Source organism: Rhinoderma darwinii, chromosome 5 (genome assembly GCF_050947455.1).
Source record: "Rhinoderma darwinii isolate aRhiDar2 chromosome 5, aRhiDar2.hap1, whole genome shotgun sequence".
Lineage (NCBI taxonomy): Eukaryota > Metazoa > Chordata > Amphibia > Anura > Rhinodermatidae > Rhinoderma > Rhinoderma darwinii.
This window is the reverse complement of record NC_134691.1, coordinates 319,837,255-319,857,886: the sequence shown is the minus strand read 5'-3', so window position 1 is coordinate 319,857,886 and position 20,632 is coordinate 319,837,255. Positions and strand designations below refer to the sequence as shown.

The window sequence follows — 20,632 nt, the reverse complement described above, 5'->3', positions numbered from 1 at the left end:
TAGACAGCCAAGGTGTACACACTTAGGCGGGATTCACACGACCGGGTCGGGTCCGAGCCCGAGTGCCGGCCGGTAAAATCGGCCATTCTGCCCGGCCGGTTTGCATAAAGTTATGCATCCGTGCCGGGCCGGGCAGATCCGGACAGTGACATCAGCGGCAGCTCCTGAAGGGGAATCCCCATGTGTTCGGGGATTCCGCTTCAGGAGTTTCCCCTGATGTCACTGCCCAGATATGGACAGAGACATCAAGCGCTCTGTCCAGGAGCGGAATCCCCGAACACACGGGGATTCCGCTCCTTCAAGGAGCTAAAGTGCGGCTAGCACATAGCAGAGCGGGGAGATACCTCCCCGCTCTGCTATAGTGGCGTCGCTGCAGTAGTAGCAGCCGCAGCAGCTGCTGCTACTAGCGGCGCCATCTAAGGTGTCGCCGAGCCAGGGTGCTTTTAACAAGCAGGGGAAGGGAGCCAGCGCAGCGCTCCCTCCACCTGCTGTACACCCCGGCCCTGCAACACAGTGTGCAGCGATGCCATTCGTCAGAATGGCATCAACTCCTCCTCCTCACATGCACTCTGCGCTGTGAGGAGGAGGAGATAGAGCGCAAGAGCCGGGAAACCCGGCCATCACTCGGAACACATTCCGGTGATGGCCGTGTAATACCCGGCCCCATAGACTTCTATGGGAGCCGGGCGGCCGGGTGTCCGGGCAAAGATAGAGCATGTCCTATTTTTTGACGGCCGGATTTTCCGGCCGTCAAAAAATCGGTCGTGTGAATAGCCCCATTAGGGGTCTATCATTCCTAATGCAGCCGGGTGCCGGCCGATTTATGAACGGCCGGCACCCGGACGGGAAACCCTGCCGTGTGAATGAGGCCTTAGGCCTCATTCACACGGCAGGGTTTCCCGTCCGGGTGCCGGCCGTTCATAAATCGGCCGGCACCCGGCTGCATTAGGAATGATAGACCCCTAATGGGGCTATTCACACGACCGATTTTTTGACGGCCGGAAAATCCGGCCGTCAAAAAATAGGACATGCTCTATCTTTGCCCGGGCACCCGGCCGCCCGGCTCCCATAGAAGTCTATGGGGCCGGGTATTACACGGCCATCACCGGAATGTGTTCCGAGTGATGGCCGGGTTTCCCGTGGCTTGCGCTCTATCTCCTCCTCCTCACAGCGCAGAGTGCATGTGAGGAGGAGGAGTTGATGCCATTCTGACGAATGGCATCGCTGCACACTGTGTTGCAGGGCCGGGGTGTACAGCAGGTGGAGGGAGCGCTGCGCTGGCTCCCTTCCCCTGCTTGTTAAAAGCACCCTGGCTCGGCGACACCTTAGATGGCGCCGCTAGTAGCAGCAGCTGCTGCGGCTGCTACTACTGCAGCGACGCCACTATAGCAGAGCAGGGAGGTATCTCCCCGCTCTGCTATGTGCTAGCCGCACTTTAGCTCCTTGAAGGAGCGGAATCCCCGTGTGTTCGGGGATTCCGCTCCTGGACAGAGCGCTTGATGTCTCTGTCCATATCTGGGCAGTGACATCAGGGGAAACTCCTGAAGCGGAATCCCCGAACACATGGGGATTCCCCTTCAGGAGCTGCCGCTGATGTCACTGTCCGGATCTGCCCGGCCCGGCACGGATGCATAACTTTATGCAAACCGGCCGGGCAGAATGGCCGATTTTACCGGCCGGCACTCGGGCTCGGACCCGACCCGGTCGTGTGAATCCCGCCTTACTCATGAATCACTATTGACATTATTATCCATCGCGGTAATTGGGCCCTAATGGAAAATCTGTTAGAGGACCCCCCACCTGCCATGAGCTATTTAGGATACTGATGACTTATGTGGCCCACTTTAGGCTCCAGGGTTTGGGTGTGACTGCTACCTCTGCAGCCCCAAAGGTACGCCCCTGTTCATAAGAATTATGGTATGTTTGCATAGTGCGGTGGTTTTATTTTGACAGTAACAGGGCTGATCATCCACAAGTTTTGGCATTCCCCCCAAAAAGATAAATTGCCGGGAACAAAAATAATTATTGCTGCATAAAAGTGCAGATCAGCCAATGAACGAGCGTTTGCTCTTTCTTTGGGTGATCGTTGGCCTGTTTACAAAGGACAATGGTCAGGAACGAGCGTTCACATGAACACTCGTTTGCCCAATAATTGGTCCATGTAATAGGGCCTTAACAATGGTTACGGAAACCTCAACGTAACCTTAATAGTTACTTAAAAGAAACTTCACCTAAAGCTGATCTTCTAACATGTCCTACAGTAGGTCAGGAAAGGACATTGGTGGGTCCTATGAGCTCCAACCGCCACCAATTTCCAAAACAAGAGACAAAAATCTCTTCATCTTATTTCCCATCAAGGTATGTTCACACGAGGGCGTCCGTAACGGCTGAAATTACGGGGATGTTTCCACCTGAAAACATCCCCGTAATTTCAGCCGTAACGGCATGTGAAGGCGCTTGAACGCCGCGTACATTACGGACGTAATTGGCGCTGCTATTCATTGGAGTCAATGAATAACGGCTCCAATTACGGCCAAAGAAGTGACAAGTCACTTCTTTGACGCGGGCGTCTATTTACGCGCCGTCATTTGACAGCGGCGCGTAAATATACGCCTCGTGTGAACAGACAAACGTATGCCCATTGCTTTCAATGGGCAGATGTTTGTCAACGCTATTGAGGCACTATTTTCGGACGTAATTCGGGGGAAAAACGCCCGAATTACGTCCGTAATTAGTGTGTGTGAACATACCCTCACATTCACATCGATGATTTGCTACAAATGTTGTGCCGGACATTTTCCAATAAATTTCTCCATAAGGTTTGTATAGCAGGGTTAGGGCCAGTTCACACTGAGATTTTTGACACTTTTTGTGATGCGGAAACCACGCCAAAAAACGGCCGAAAACGCCTCCCACTGATTTCAATGGGAGGCGGAGGAGTTTTTTTTCCTGCGAGAGGAAAAACAGTCTCGCAGGAAAAAGAAGGGACATGCCCTATCTTCGGCGTTTACGTCTCTGACCTCCCATTAATATCAATGGGAGGCAGAGAAAGCGTATTTTGCTGTGTTTTTTTGCACGCGGTGCTCCATGGCCGTGGGCGGAAAACGCCACGGCAAACAGATCAAAATCTGCCTGAAAATTCCAGACGCAATTTTGAGGCAGAATTTTCCGCCTGCAAAAAACACTGTGTGAACATAGCCTTAGTGTGAACTTCCCAACGTGGTCTTATGACAATGACATGTGTCTATGAGATATCAGCAGATTATTTTTGCCTGGATTTCCGCTTTTAGGCTACATTCACACGAGCGGGACAGATTTACGCGCGTAAAAAAACATGTATAAATCTGGTCCCTGTGCGTTGCGTTATTGCATCTGTGCATATGTATTTTTCATGAACTTGTAAAGAACATCTTTTTTTTCAATGGAATTGATGCGCAAATCACGTGTGCATCCGTGTTCTGTGCGTGTTTTTCACACACCCATTGACTTCAATGGGCATGTAGGGGTGTGAAAATAACATGCAGCGAGTTTCAAACAACGGACTCTCGCTGCGTGACAACTCCTGCACGTGTGAATGGCCCCATTGAAATCAACGCGTCCGTGTGCTGTGCGTGATTTCAACATAAACAGCACAAGGACGAGTTATACACTCATCTGAATGAGCCCTTAAAGAGGCTCTGTCACCAGATTTTGCAACCCCTATCTGCTATTGCAGCAGATCGGCGCTGCAATGTAGATTACAGTAACGTTTTTATTTTTAAAAAACGAGCATTTTTGGCCAAGTTATGACCATTTTTGTAGTTATGCAAATGAGGCTTGCAAAAGTCCAAGTGGGTGTGTATTATGTGCGTACATCGGGGCGTTTTTAATACTTTTACTAGCTGGGCGCTCTGAAGAGAAGTAACATCCTCTTCTCTTCAGAACGCCCAGCTTCTGACAGTGCAGATCTGTGACGTCACTCACAGGTCCTGCATCGTGACGGCCACATCGGCACCAGAGGCTACAGTTGATTCTGCAGCAGCATCAGCGTTTGCAGGTAAGATCGACTTACCTGCAAACGCTGATGCTGCTGCAGAATCAACTATAGCCTCTGGTGCCGTCACGATGCAGGACCTGTGAGTGACGTCACAGATCTGCACTGTCACAAGCTGGGCGTTCTGAAGAGAAGAGGATGATACTTCTCATCAGAATGCCCAGCTAGTGAAAGTATTAAAAACGCCCCGATGTACGCACATAATACACGCCCACTTGGACTTTTACTTTTAAACACACCCACTTGGACTTTTGCAAGCCTCATTTGCATAACTACAAAAATGGTCATAACTTGGCCAAAAATGCTCGTTTTTTAAAAATAAAAACGTTACTGTAATCTACATTGCAGCGCCTATCTGCTGCAATAGCAGATAGGGGTTGCAAAATCTGGTGACAGAGCTTCTTTAAGCTTCTAACATCTATACCACCTTGTAAAAAAAGTTAAACCAACAGAGCACGTCTAATGATAGAAATTCCTAATATATGTGGGGTACAATTTGCTCCCTGACCCTATTATTGGGGACCACGGCTGCATGGGGTGGAGGATTACCAGTGCATGTCTCCATCTGTCACACACATATATATGTTTAGGTTGCATTGGTGTTCGCAGTGTACTGTCGCCCTTTTTTGTCTGATCTGTAGCCTTATCAACAACATGATAATGTATTCTGAGATAGAAGATTACAACATTGCCCAGATAATTCCCAATAGGCAGACATTACAAGAGCTGCAGAGCCATGGTGCATCCAGCTCACGCCCATGTTACATGTCCGCCCAGTCCTCATGCACACATCCTTCACCGTTTTCACGTCAGTTTAAAACGGCTCCGTGTGTCCGTTGTGACATCCGTGTGGTTTCCGTTGTCACTCCGTGTCCGTTCCTCCGTTTTAAACGGACGCTGTGCTTCAGTTTGTCTTCCGTTTTAAACGGTCCGTTAAATTCCATCTTGTGTGTTGAACGCTGGGAACTTCGGAAAGCCCTGCCGTGTGCCGTCCGTTTTTTTAGACTTGAATGGGCCCCATGGTCACTGAACGACTGACAAAAGTAGGACATGCACTACTTTTGACGGAATGGATGAACGGAACCGTCAAAACAACAGAAGTGTGCACGGCCCCATAGAAATGAATGTGTCAGGGTGCCATCACTAAAAAAAACGGATAGCACCCTGAAGAAAATAACTGAAGTGGGCATGAGGCCTACTGTCAGGTCATGCAGCGAATGAATGAATGAATGAATGACCTAGTAACGCTGATAATTCAGTAAAAGTCTATTCAATGAAATTAGAGCTATACGGAGAAGTAGATAATGACTCTGCAGAGTGTTCCACTTATGGAGGAAAGGCAGTGATGTTTGCAGATACACGTGGAGCCGATTTGCTTCACTTGAACTAATCGTGGCTGTTTGGATGGTTGAGAAGGAACAGAGGACCACGTCTCCTGCTTCAATGCTCTTTATTACCCACAGTGGCAATATACAAATGACTACACTGTACACCTCTCCGCACTAAAAAGTTTACTTAAAAGACTTTTATCCTAAATAATAATCATTATCTAGTATTTTATTTCTATAATGAATGTATTCGGCTGTGTTCAGACAGGACATTTGTATGGAATATGATGCAGGTGTTATATGTAAAAACAATAAGAGTCTAAGGTGTAAACACGACGGATTTAGCCATGAATCCCTTACAAAAATACGTGGCTGACACTTGGATTTCTGCTGCGGTTTTGCAATACCTACCCAAAAGCTACCACAAATTGGTGGCTTCCCAACACTTTTTTGGGCATTACACGCAGCGGGAAAACTCGTCAAGTAGTGACATGTCATGACATGTTTTCAGCAAGACGGTTTGCAAGTCCGTCCACTGAAAATGACGCATCGGTTGAACAAAGGAGCGGTTTCCCATTGAAACCTTTTTACAAGCAGAATTCACGCGGATTCAGATGCGGACAGCTACAAAAAGCATCTCTCATTCTGGAGAACCCAGCAAGTCTGCACATTACATGGACACTTCATCGATTTCAACGGGGATAAAGTAATGCCTCATTTCACCTGTGGTGGTGCTGTAGGGAAATGAAACACTTGCTATCATTTTACAGATTGCTCGGGGTCCCAGCAGCAGGACAACATGTGATCAGGTTATTTCCAAAGGATCCTCCTAACAAAAATGGATTGGCAAAAATTAGTTTCCCTTTAAGCCTGGGGCTAGACCTGGACTTTTTTTTTTTTTTTTTAAGTGAGCGATTTAATCGCGGTCCATAAGAATGTATAAGGCTAGGGGTATTTATCTCACTACGAAAAAAAAAATCAATGCAAAATCGCTGTCTATAGGAATGCATTAAGTACTGCAGCTTGCTCATCCACAGGTAACAGAATTACGGCGTATTCTCCATTCGTAATTGCAGATGGAAAATACGCAGCGGATTACAGTAGCAGCAAAGTGGGTGTGATTGAACAAATCTCATCCACATACTGTGTAAAATTCAGACCAAAAATTCACCTGCGGTGCGTATTTTTATTTCCGCAGCATGTCAATTATTGCTGCGGAATATGGACTGATTGCCTGCGTTTTTCTGATGTAATGTGTAATTTGCTGCGTAAATGCTGCAGAATTTCTTACAGGGGGTGGAAATGACATCACAAGAGGAAGAAATATCACCATCACTCAGACCTTGAAAAACAAAATCGCAACAAAAATCTGCACTATTTTCTGCAGTAAAACGCATGCAATGGGGTGGATTTTCCGCAAATTTTTTACAGCAAATCCATTACGTGTGGACAAGCCCTAACACTGACCTGACCCATAGACCGACATGTATAGAATGCAGAAACCACTTTACATTGAACTTTTATTATCACCTCTGTGTAACAGATGAGGATATGCATAAAAGAACCAGATATAAACACAGACTGATACAAATGTTAAACATTTCTGTGGAAGTAAAACAAAGACAGAAGATTTGGTTACAAATCTGTACAAGCCAATGTCACCAATGTAACAATTGTCAGCTATAAATATCTTTGTATTCATGCCCTAAAAATGTCAGATCACAAAGACAAGAAAATGTTCTAAGAACCAGGAAAATATTCTAAGTTGTCAGCAACATTTTTTTTTATTTTTCTCATTCAATTAAGTAAAAAAAAGAGTCTTATGGGAGGTTTGTTCTATTTAATGTGAAATTTCCAAAAAACGCTGAAACTTCAGGATTTGTCTCGATCAGGGTTTACCATCCAGGGATCTGTGGAGATTGCGGTTCCTCTGAAGACAACGACATTAAAAGACATCACCTTTACAGTAGGGATGAGGCAATTGTAGGGTTTCCTCATGAGTCATTTCTTTATCAGGGGTAAAACAAAAATGACCGGTCTAGGTTAAGGGGCTGATCACATCTGCTTTGGAGGCTCCATTAGGGGCCTCCGTTGGAGATCTGGCAGACATTTCTAGAAAAAAAATAGAGCAGCATGCCGCGCTATTGTTTACAGTAAAACCACAGCCACCCCAATGGAAGACCGACGAAACCCATTAATGTCAATGGGTTCTGTCGGCCGCCGGTGGTGTAACGAAACCATTGCTTCTCGTATTCTCTTGTTCTGCTCCTCTGACAGAGCAGAACAGAATGGCCTGACGCAGATGTGAACAGGGCCGAAGATCATTCTCCTACCCAAAAATCAGGCTGGTCTTAGAGATAAAGTCTTGCCACCTATATGATCTGGACACTGTTATAAGAACAGGAATTATTCTCCATTTCCAATATGTAAGATATCATTCATGTGCATTGCTGCGTGTGCATTTTCTTTACAGGAACTGATTTAGCAGCCACGCTTCTACCAATAAATGGATGATCACGGTCGGAAAGGTTTACCGACAATCGTTAAAGGGGTTTCCGGACCCCCTTTAAATAGCGGAGTGTGAAAATCATTGCAAAAAAACTCTGCCCTGTTTGGAGGACTTGGTACAACCATGGGTCACAATGTCACCCTGTGGACGTCCTTGCTGGCTGCTTCCCCCAAATCATGGTAACCAATGACTTGCACAAAGTTGTGTTATGAACCAACCCGTCCTCTACACAAATAAATAGATGACACTGCTCAGCACAGATGCTTAGTGGTCATGATCTGAAGAAAGGAGGTTGGAAAATCCTTATGAAATAAATTCTAAGAAATAACAAAATGCCCTAATTTATGTCATCAAGGTGTTCATTTTCCTTTGCACTCCTCAATTTCCGTAGTTGGTAATTCATGGTCCAATCCTATGGACGAATCTGAAGATCAAGGAAGAATCACACTGTGTAGTGGGGGAGGGAGCTTTGTATCACAACAGTAAACCCCCCCCCCCCCTACACTCCATTAGAAAATCCTTGTCTAAGGAAGATCGAAGAGGAAGGAACAGTGAGCAGAAAGCAAGTTTAGGAGAACAGGGTTTCGCCTGGTGTCAGAAAGATGTCTGCCCATCTACGATCACCGGGATACAGAATCTCACAGTTTGTCCATATAGCAGCCTCTGCGGGACTAGAGAGTCAAAATGCTGTACAGATGAAGCTGCTCTGAGTTTGTAAAATTCAGCAGAGTTAAGTTTGTCATTGGCACAATATATCATTCACGGTACTGTAATTTGTCATCTGTGGTTTTTCTTAGGACTGCAGTAAAACGTACTGCATTATCTATATTTGGAGAGTCATCACAATTCACAAGCAGTGAAGCCCCCAAGAACTTAAATAACAAATTCAGCACTGCCACATCTACATATACATCTGTCATAGTCATAGATATAATCCATACTTATGAACTAAGTCGACATGTACAAGGTTACAGAGCAGATACAGGACTAAGAGCCAATGATTGAAATCCAAAGTGACATAAACAGAGTTTAATGTATATGTTGCTGTAACAATGTTTTAAGGGCAATAGGGTGTAGAGGGTGACAGACAGGAATGGGCAGCTGCTAAAAATAGCAGGCAGCCAGCATGGCAAAAATGGGAATGTGGTCCTGCTCCATCTCCAGTTCTGCAGTGCTACAAATACACATGCCACCAAAGCATCATTCCAGATGGCAATCCGTTTATATACAGTAGAACACACTTTAAAAATCAATGAAGCGCCTAACCCACTTACTATTGAATTTCGCCTATTGACCGTATATATGGGTATATTCCAAGACAACTATACTTTACAGTAGGGGTCCTCAACTGGCGGACCGAGGATGCCAGTTGTCTGGACTAGTGGAGTCATCAGGGGGATCCCCGGGCAACTGCCACATTCAAATTGTATCAGAGTCCTCAGTAAGCAGATACAATTGAATACAACGGTGGATCAGGGAGCTATCAGCTCCCTGCTCCACCAGTCACTAGGCTAAAGGCCACGTTAGACCTGCAGTCTATAAGATGCTGGGACAGGATCCTTGTGCAGGCCGGCACCATGACGTCACTGCATCGCAATGGCCACTGCAAGGGGCCTGTCTCAGCGTCCCACAGGCTGCAGGTCTAACATGTGTAAGAGGGGTGTGTGTGGCACTATCTACAGGGGGAACTATCTAAAAGAGGCATTGTCTGGCAATATCTTAAAGGGGCATGATCTACAGGGGCACTATATATAAAGGGGCATTGTGGCAGATAAGCCTCGGATTTTTGCCGCAGATCCATGGGTCAGAACTGCCTATGGTAAATCCGACCCATATGAATATAGCCTTACCGTTGGGGTTCAGCTCAGACCTTCATCTGACGACAGACCCAAGTAAATGGACCTTCACTAAAAAACAGTTGACTACCCCTGCTTTACAGTGAAAACTCTGTGATGACCACCCAAAATTGCACAGAAAAATTGTGTTTTTATCGCGTTGGCCCCCGCAAAGAAAAAAAGTCCAGAGTAGAAGTGTTTAATGTTCAGCACACTAATTAACACACAGCATAATGAAACAACCCGAAATAATTTTGTCTACAGCGTATAGTATTGAATTATGACCTTGGGGTGAATTCTTTGCATCCGGTAAGTATTGTAACTTATATGAAACATGTAAACTCAGTTTTCAAACAGTATACAAGAGTGATCTTCTGCCTGTGGTTTCCCAGTTTACCCTACCAGGGAGCCACAGGTTGAAAAACACCACAGCACAGCATAGTACTTAGTCCTCAGCATGGCTCCAATCTCCTTTTTAGTCCGCAGCATAGCTGCCCTCCCCTCAGTCCCCAGCAGGGATCCACTCTCCTTCTCAGTCCCCAGGATAACCCTTTTGTTCTGGTCAGTCTCCAGGATGACTCCACCACATTGGAAATCACCAGTACAGCTCTACTCTACCTCTCAGTCCCCAGCATGACTTCCCTTCTCCACAGTCTCAAGAATGACTTGCCCTCTCACCGGTCAACCAGCATGGCTCCCCTCCACTCAGTCCCTTGCATAGCCTCCCCTCTTCTCAGTCCCTTGGCTAGCCTCCCCTCTTCTCAGGTCTTTCCATAGCCTCCCCTCTTCTCAGGCCCATGCATAGCCTCCCCTCTTCTCAGGCCCATGCATAGCCTCCCCTCTTCTCAGGCCCATGCATAGCCTCCCCTCTTCTCAGGCCCATGCATAGCCTCCCCTCTTCTCAGTCCTTCTCAGTCCTTTGCATAGCCTCCCCTCAGTCCCTTGCATAGTCTCCCCTCAGTCCCTTGCATAGCCTCCCCTCAGTCCCTTGCATAGCCTCCCCTCTCATTCTACCCAGCATGGCTTACTTGTTTTCCTTGTGGCGTCTACTTTAACAGGTAGTGGCAGGGTGCGCTGCAGCCTATAGCTGCACACAGAGCTCCAGTAACTGGTGCCTCCAGTATGCGGTCTTAAAAGGGGTCCCAAAAAAGGGTGGTCACCAGTCAGAATGAGAGGTGTTTTTTTTAAAGAGAGTCACTGTACATACTGTAGACAATAATGGAATTTAAAATCCAGCCAATGGTCCTTGTGCTGTGCAGCCCATTTTTCATACTAGTGGAACCAGCATGCGCGGTCCCTACTGTACTCTCCATCTGAAGTCCCTAGGAAAAAGAGATAGGAGCCTAATACACATTGCTTAGAGTGTGCAAGGCATTTTGGGACATGTAGTCTCAGCATGAAGCTGAGTAAACAAAAATGCTTCAAGCAATGAAAGCAAACAGCGCGCCCGGGAACTTGAGTGGTGGTAATTATTATTTCTTTTAATACAAATTTTCTCATCATGTTGGCTACAGTAGGGAAACTTTTTTTTTCTAGGTTTTTTTTTTGTAGGGGGAATCTCAGAAAAACCCCTTCAATGCAGCCTGGCAGATGCCAGATTAATACATATTCTGGATTACCTAAAAGTCATAGAAGATTAGATTACATTTTCCTGTGTGTAGATAACCCTTAGGCCTCATGCACATAATCAGATTTGTGTGGCCGCAATTTATCTGCATTTTTGCGGTTAAATTGCGGATCCTTTCTTTTTTATGACCCCATGCACACGACCGTGATTCACATGGATCGTTGCGGGGGTCGCACATCCGGACTGCCAAAACGCAGGACAAGTAATTTTGCGGTCCGGATTTGCGGATTTACCAATACCGTCAGAATGACACACGGAAGCACAACGAAGATTTACTTGCGGTCCGACAGACAGTAGCGGACCGCAAAACCAATACGGTCATGTGCATGAGGCCTAAAGTGAAAAACGCTTGTTTTTTAATTGGATAAGTCTCATAACTGGTTCATCTGCTAAATTATTTTTCAGTACTATGTTGGAAACAAGTGCTGGACTGTCTGGACTATAAAATGCCGGATTAAGGGAATTTTATTTTAACTGTAAGTAGAAAAGTAACGGCTCATGCGCACGACCGAGTGCGCCGTCAGTGATCCGAGGAAAAATAGGACATGTTCTATCTTTCCTCGGATCGTAGACTCGGACCATTTTTCATGGACCCGATTCACCCGCTAAAGTGCATGGGTCTGTGAAGACTATCGGGTGCCACTCGGATGCCGTCAAAAACGGCCAAAGTAGCACAACGATCATGTGAAAGAGACTCAATACATATTTTATTTCACTAGTAACAAACCAGCAGTAGATTATAAAACAAATAAACATTGTAACCCCAAATAAAGGAAACCATTCATTTTTGTCTGACTGTAAACACCTATACAAAAATAAAACAAGGATACAAAGCACCTAACAAAAGCCAGAACACATTGTTACAAATAGCATATACACTGCCAACCAAAGGCCTAATGATTGTCTAGCCGGCCTCGGACTTACATGCTGAGACTTGTAGTTCCACCCAAGCAAAACCTCTCCTGCCTACCTCGGCTTTTCCTTAGTGTATTAATTTAAGATAATGTCTTGGAGCGTTTGCAATAATTCTGTTTGCTAGAAACTGAACATCTGCTTCATTTAATGATCAGTCAGAACACTTCGTAGTTGAGTTTTCCAATAACATTACGATTCTTATTAAGTCCGTCACAGCACGGGCAGAAAAAACCCGCAGAGATATTTAAAGTTTCATGGCTTCAGCCATCAGAAAGAAGAGATCATATTTCTTCCTATCCACTAATCAGATTAAAATTACACGGGTGACACTCCAGGAATTGCAGTGGTTTGGAGTTGGCAGAAAAAGCGCACACAAAAACAGATACATCTGAATCTTTTGACTCAAAATGTATCAAACATGTTCCTAAATATTGATAAATAGATGCTCAGTTGTTTCTGTATGGCTAAGTTCACACTTGCGTTGTATAAGCCGTTCTTAGATCACAATAAAGATAAAAACGGATCCGTTAAACATCCCATTGAAATCGATGGGGTTTTTATTTGCATCCGTTTGCGCCCGTTATGTTAGTCATACGTTTTTTTGACGGAGAAAAAAGTTCAGAGTACAGGACTTTTACTGAGTTCAAAGAAACGGATGTCTAACGGATGGTTATTTTTATCATTGGTGTCAATGTAAAACGGATACAAACGGATTGTAATTTGTTTGCATCCGTTATTTTGATTTCAAAGGAATTTTTAACGGATCTGTTTTGATCCTAATTTTTTAATCTAAAAACAGATCAGAGTAACGGATTAGCCAATGCAAGTGTGACCTTAGCCTTACTCTAGAGAGACGTAGCGGGCTCTCCCCGGCTTGTCCTCCCCTTTACAGCCATGTTCTGTTGGGTTTTAATGGACAAAGGAGGACATGGGACCCGTAGTCTCAGCATTGGGACTCCCACTTATCGGACATTTATGACATATCCTATGGAAATACATGTACTGGACAATATGACAAGTGGTGAATGAGAATTCACCGCAGGGCTTATTGGGCAGGCACGACATGGTTACAATGGACCCAAAGATGGACAAAATATCAGCAGGTGAAACTACCGTATAACATGTGACCCAACAATAAGAACTTTCAGGCCAAATGCACACGATGCGTAATAAGTGTGAATTTGCTGCGCGTATTTTTGTGCTGCAAATCCGCAGCATAATTCCGTACCAGCAAAGTAAATGAATTGTCAAGAAATCTCATCTACACGTTGCAATAAAAAATTCTGCACGGAAATTGACCTGCGGTGCGTATTTTCGCAGCATGTCAATTTATCTTACGTTCCGGTTTGTGAATTGTATCGGACTAGTTTCTAAATAAAAAAAATAAAAAGCAACAAAATCTGCAGCATAAAATCGAACTATTAGGGTATGTTCACACGGCCTATTTACGGACGTAATTCGGGCGTTTTTGCCCCGATTTACGTCTGAAAATAGCGCCTCAATAGCGCTGACAAACATCTGCCCATTGAAAGCAATGGGCAGACGTTTGTCTGTTCACACGAGGCGTATATTTACGCGCCGCTGTCAAATGACGGCGCGTAAATAGACGCCCGCGTAGAAGAAGTGACCTGTCACTTCTTTGGCCGTAATTGGAGCCGCTATTCATTGACTCCAATGAATAGCAGCGCTAATTACGGCCGTAATTGACGCGGCGTTCAAGCGCCTGCACATGCCGTTACGGCTGAAATTACGGGGATGTTTTCAGGCTGAAACATCACCGTAATTTCAGCCGTTACGGACCCCCGCCGTGTGAACATACCCTTAGGTGCTGATTTTACCTGTGAAATGACCTGCGGTTTAGATGCAGATTTTCTGCATCAAATTATGCAACGTGTGCACGTAGCCTCATAGACATTAATAGAAAACACCCCCTAAAACGCACAGGCGGCAACTTCAAGACACACGGGCTAGATGGGAAGTGGGATTTGTCCTGGTTACGTTCAAAACGGTACAGCGGAACGAGAAATGGACAAAGTATTGCCATTAAGATAAAGTTAGACGAGTCCATGACCGAATATGACTTTTTGGGGCCCAACAATAAGTATCGAAAGACATCAAAACAAACACAAAAATGGGAGCACATTTTTTGACACATTGGATGTTCACACTATGAAAAATGCAACAAAAATAATAAGCGTCGGACCCCGGGTCCATCTTCATCTAAGCGGCCGGTATGAATCATCTCACCGCAGACTGTGTGCAGCCATTACCATCTACTACTAATCCCGTGCATTTACACAAATTCTTCTCCACGGTGACGACACTTCTCTCTTATTCCTCAAGCGCTGAAAGGATCATTCTACCAGACTGCAGCCACCTCGGACAAGATGGACAATAGACAGTAGTTGTAATGGCCTTGACTGTAAACCACCAGCCTCATTATATACGAGGGACAGAGAACTAAGCGGTCACCAGGGTGAGGACCTCCGTCTCCTGACATGTCCTATGGAATGATGTTCTGCAGTGACCTCTGCAGGGGACAAGCTGGACAATATCTAACAACCTGTAACACTAGGATGGTGTCCTTTGTGGTTTAGCACAAGAAGGGTTAACATGCCACCAATTAAGATAAAATATCTACAAATGATCTCAAACTTCCAAGAGTCACAATAAGACATGCCAGCCAAGCTTGTCAAATACAATACAGCGCCAGCAGCAGCACATAAAGGGCATTTAATAAAAGGCACAAGAACAGTTGTGTCGTTTATGGTCACCCTTAACCGTGCATTGCCATCTGCCCCATGCCACCTATTGTACTGTATAGCACATGTAGCACATGGTGATCAGACCTGGGCTGTACTGGGATGCCCTGGCACAATCAGAAATAATGGTGACAGCCACTAGATAGAAGTGATGCCCATTCACGGGCCATTCTTTCTTACCGAGTGATTGACTCCCCACATCAGGACGCTGAGCAGAGGGTCACTGGCCCGGAACAACTTGACTTTTTGAGCCACAAAGTGTTTTTTCTTAGTCTTGGTCTTACTGGCCAACGTTGCGGCTACACTGCTTGCTGCCGCCATGGTCTTCTCCAGCCAAATACCCCTCTGTCCTCCGCAAGAACGTCACCTAGAGGGCTCTCTGCAGTGCCCCAACCTTCATCCAGCACCACAATGATCCCGATCCTGCAAAGTTTTGCACTGATTCATAGACGGCAAATAAAAACAATATTGTGCCAACGTCAGCTGCCTGGCACAGGCTTTGTAGCTCCAGCCCAGATAGGAAGGAGTCTATAGGGGAGAGATAGAGGTCTGAGTGGGATCTCCTCGATCTGTAGGCGTTTCCCTCTATCTCCCACATCCACTATAGATCTAGCCCCCTTCTTGTCTTCCTCTCATGCCAGGCGATGGGTTTGATTTACTGCAGCTCCCTCCTTCTGCTTCCTGGAGTGGCTCCTATCCATCCATCTCCTCTCTGCTGGATGACAGCAAATGATGCTGCACCAGCTGCTGCTCCTTCTGCAAAAGACACAGACAGATATAGGCGGCTGCGGCTGCTGCTCGTGGCTCGTACACCCACATACTCTGTGATCTTCCCTCCTACTGCAGCATGAACCCTCCCTGCAGTGCACAGAAGACACCACATACATAGACCAGCGTGCATGCCCCCAGTGCCCCCTGCCAGCCGGCCTCACCAGGCTCTGCACAGCTCTCCTGTATATTTAATGCTGTCCCCCCCGTCTATCCTCCGGCCCCGGCTGCTCGCTGTGCTGTTGGCTGCATCTTCCCTGCGCTTCCGGCCGCTTGTAGCTTCTCTGACTGACAGCATCGGAGGCGGAGAAAGGAGGGGCGGGCGGGCCCGGCCTATCTATGTATGCGAGCGAGGGATTCTTGGTTTCATCAGCCTGTGCCCTAGGCAGAATACGTGCGGGAGGGCGTGAAAAAAAAAAGACTTTTTTTAATCATTATTCTCATGTGATTCTTGGCTTTGAGGCGACTTCTCAACAAGGCAATGGTTAAATGTCGATATAAGAAGGTGTTCGCACTTCTATCACGTCTCCTGACATGTCTGTTTTAGTAAAGGATTGTATTCCCCATGAAATAATAATTTTGGAGCATCTTTTCGGAGAGCACTATGTTGTTCCTCTGTTACTCCCCTTAGAAATGTATGAATACATTAACAGCTGGGTGTTACCAGTTGGGGGGGGGGGGTGGCCCTACACAGACTTACAATGTCCAATCAGTGCTCTCAATAGAGACACACCCATTTCACCAGAAGAATGGTAACACTCAGTTGACAATTTATGTATACATTTCTAGGAGGAATAACAGAGGAATGGACCCAGGCAGATTTCTAACAAAAGTTGCTGTTGAATTGTTATTTCATTGGAAATATGTCTTTACCAAACTAAACATGTCAGGAAAGGTGACCGGGCATCTTCAATGCTCTGGAAGACGGTCAGCTGCGTGCTGGGCGCATTCATGGCTGAATAACCTCCTATCACCATGTTACAGTTTACATATAGAAATTATTTATATTCTGCAAGTTATTATTTCATCCTAGGGTAAATTCTACAGTATAGATTGTCATTTAGTAAATATATATGTATTTTGTATTGAGCCTGTATCCCACCCAGAGCTGCATTCATTAATATGCAGGCTTCAGAGCTGAACTCTCCCGGTATTCCCTGCTTGTTCATTGTCTGTACAGAGGTTATTCTGGTGATTTGCGAGTGTAGTATTTATCTATTTATATATGGTTTTTATATAGCGTCAAACATATTCCACAGCTCTGTACATAAGTTATCATCATTCACTCTCTCCACTGGAGCTCACAATCTAAATTCCCTATGTGTTTGTTTTTGGACTTTAAACTTTACACGGTACAGCAGTGTACTCCAAACTGTGGCTATCCAGCTGTTGCAACACTACAACTTCCACCATGCCTTGGCTGTCAGGAAATGCTGGGAGTTCTAGTTTTGAAAAAGCTGGAGGACCACATGTTGGAGAACGCTGCTGTACAGTAATCAGATTCAGGGAAAAACAGAGCACATACACATTCAATAACTCTCTAACAAATGCTTGTTCTGCCCATTATATTTTTTCCATTGCTTATATAGCACCAACATAATCCATATCACTGTACAGAGATTGTCATCATTCATTGTTTTCAATGGGACTCACAACCTTCTTTACCTATTTTAAACACACATGCAAGGACCAATTTTTATAAAAAGCCAATTAAAGGGCTTTTCCAATCATAAGAAATTGATGGCCTATCCTCAGGTCAGAATAGGCCATCATTATCTGACCGGTTGGGGTCTGACTACCGGCACCCTCGCACAGCTTTTTCGAAGGGGCCGCAGCGCTCGTACAAGCTTCCCCTTCATTATTCATCTGCTTACACTGAATCGCCGACACACTTGTATCAGTGGGTCACAGTATAAGGGTATGTTCACACGCAAACGTAAAATACGTCTGAAATTACGGAGCTGTTTTCAGGCGAAAACAGCTCCTAAATTTCGGACGTTTTTGCAAGTGCACAAGTCCATTACGGACGTAATTGGAGCTGTTTTTCAATGGACTCAATGAAAAACGGCTCCAATTACGTCTCAAGAAGTGACATGCACTTCTTTGAGGCGGCCGGCTTTTTACGCGCTGTCTTTTGACAGCGGCGCGTAAAAAAAAAGCCTGTCTGCACAGAACACCGTAAGACCCATTGAATTCAATGGACAGATGTTTGCCAATGGTTTGGAGCCATTTTTTTGGCCGTAATCCCAGGCGAAAAACGCCTGAATTACGTCCGTAAATAGGGCGTGTGAACATACCCTTACAGCCTTCTCCCATTGAAGTGAATGGGCTGTAATACTGTCCATAGAAGTGTGTCAGTGATTCACAGTACGAGCAGATAAGGAATGAAGGGGAAGTAGCGCTCGTTAATGTGTGAGTAAGTGACTGCACAGCATGATTTCGCGAGATCACTCTGTGCTGAGTACAAATGGACATGCATGGGGAGAAGTGTATGGCGCTGATTGGTCACTGATTGGTCACTGATTAGTCACTGATTGTTCAACGTCATACACTCCTCTGTACAACACCCAGTTGGTCAAAAGGTATAAAACGCCCAGTTGCCTATTAAGAAACTAATTAGCATAAACCTACAAATTGCTCATAACTTGCTCAAAAATTATCGTTTTTCAAAATAAAAAACACTGCTGTAATCTACATTATCAGATTTTGTGGGACATAGGGCACTTATGTTAACCAAGAGTGTTTTTTCCAGGAGTGGACCACAAATGGGACCACAAAAGTGAGACATGTAGGAAACATCTATGAAAAAAAAAAATGTGAAAAAGTTGTACTTAGAATTATCTCCAGTTTTCTAATTTGGCAGCGTTGGATACATAAGACATAGATCATAGATAGATAGATAGATAGATAGATAGATAGATAGATAGATAGATAGATAGATAGATAGATAGATAGATAGATAGATAGATATTTACAGGTAGATGCACAACATTTTCAAGCTGTATGAAATTCATTTTAAGTCATTTGTTCCACAAAACAAGATCTCACTTTTCACACAAGCTCTCAGGCCTAACCCACATGTACCAAGCAATGCAACAATCCGCACAGTGCACCATGAAAAATCAGCAAAAATCAGAACAATACAACACTTGACCTGCCTGTCATTTCTCAGTCAACTTGTCTTTATTTAAGAATTGTTGAGTAAGTCCGATACATATTCCGACCAATAGAAAAAAATAAATATAAAACGGTAATGGTCACTATAAGCCCTGACATACATTTATGCATTTATATAATTTTCCACTGACATGTCTTTAAATAATTTGTATATAGATAGATAATGCAATTCCCAATCATATGTAGGCTGTGTGGCCCCGCGTATTGATAGTCTGCATCTGTGTAGGCTATGCTGCATCCTTGTGCATGGTCAAAATGTTATCATGTTTATACAAGGTGCAATATAGATAAGTGGGAACTTTCCTTTATGTCTTCATAGAATTCATGAATTTTAGCAGAATGCCAAGGGCCATGTCTGAACATGCTGAACTGGCCTACTCACCTATAATCATAAATGTGGTGAGTGATTAGTTACATCTCCCAGGAACACGAGTAACTAAGACGGCTGAACTTGCTGATGTGTCATGAGCTACAAAGCCGGAGGTGATGTCATCATGAGGAAAATACCTCACACCATGAATCAGGGAAATGTATACAGACAAAATGAAGTCATTTTATTTAAGCATTGAATGGTAGAATTAGAAAATACACGGCAGTGTTATGTGGGCAGTATTGTTTAAACGTGGTATGGCAGTATAATTTTGACACTTAATGGCTGTATAGAGTGGGAATTGTATGAAAATATTATCTGTCATTATATGACATTATTCAGGTATTAAATATTCCTGGTAGAAAGTGCATTGTGTTTTTATATATAATTTTGTTTTATATATATATATATATATATATATATATATATATATATATATATATATATATATATATGCACAGTACTGTGCAAAAGTTGTAGGCAATTGTGGAAAAATGCTGCAAAGTAAGAATTCTTTGAAAAAATAGAAGTATTCATATATTTTTTTTTTATCAATTATCAAAATACAAAGTGAATGAACAGAAGAGAAATATAAATCAAATCAAAATTTGGTGTGACCACCCTTTGCTTTCAAAACATCATCAATTCTTCTAGGTACACTTGCACAAAGTCATGGATTTTGTAGCATTATAGACAGGTGTATGATTAACCAATTATACCAAACAGGTCACAATAATCAGAAATTTCATATGAAGGTTGAAACACAGTCATTTACTGTAACAGAAACAGCTGTGTAAGAGGCTTAAACCTGGATGAGGAACAGGCAAAGTCTACTACAAAGGTGAGGTTGTGGAAGACAGTTTCATGTCACAGGTCCACCATGGCAAGACTGAGCACAGCAACAAGATAGTTGTTCCTGGAAGAGACCATGCTGATGCAGTATAGCTTTCAGAGCAGACTGGGGTTTCATGATGTGCTGTTCAAGCTCTTTTGAAGAAGCACAAAGAAACGGGCAATGTTGAGGACCGTAGGCGCAGTGGTCGGCCAAAGAATCTTAGTGCAGCAGATTAAAGACACAGCATGCTTACTTCCCTTTGAAATCAGAAGATGTTCAGCAGCGTCAGCAGCTCAGAACTGGCAGAAACCAGTGGGATCCAGGTACACACATCTACCATTCGGAGAAGTCTCTCCAGAAGTGGTCTTCATGGAAGAATTGCGGCCAAAAAGCCATACCTTCCACATGGAAACGAAGCCAAGAGATTCAACTATGCATGAAAACATAGGAACTGGGGTGCAGAAAAAAGGCAG

General features: G+C 44.5%; 1 protein-coding gene across 3 annotated transcripts in view; it reads right to left on the bottom strand.

The window, feature by feature from the left end:
• LOC142652100 (phosphatidylinositol 5-phosphate 4-kinase type-2 alpha) overlaps positions 1–16,068 on the bottom strand; it is a 115,871-nt gene extending 99,803 nt beyond the window's left edge. The window contains exons 1-2 of one of the 3 annotated variants that reach the window (XM_075827561.1): positions 15,942–16,068; positions 15,190–15,765 (exon numbers count right to left, since the gene is read on the bottom strand). In XM_075827561.1, coding sequence (XP_075683676.1) covers positions 15,190–15,330 — 141 coding nt within the window. In that variant the 5' untranslated portion in view covers positions 15,331–15,765; positions 15,942–16,068. Of the gene's footprint in view, positions 1–14,494; positions 14,588–15,189 lie in introns of those variants that run through there. The other 2 variants (XM_075827560.1, XM_075827563.1) reach the window with 2 other exon arrangements.
• Positions 16,069–20,632: the final 4,564 nt, after the last annotated feature.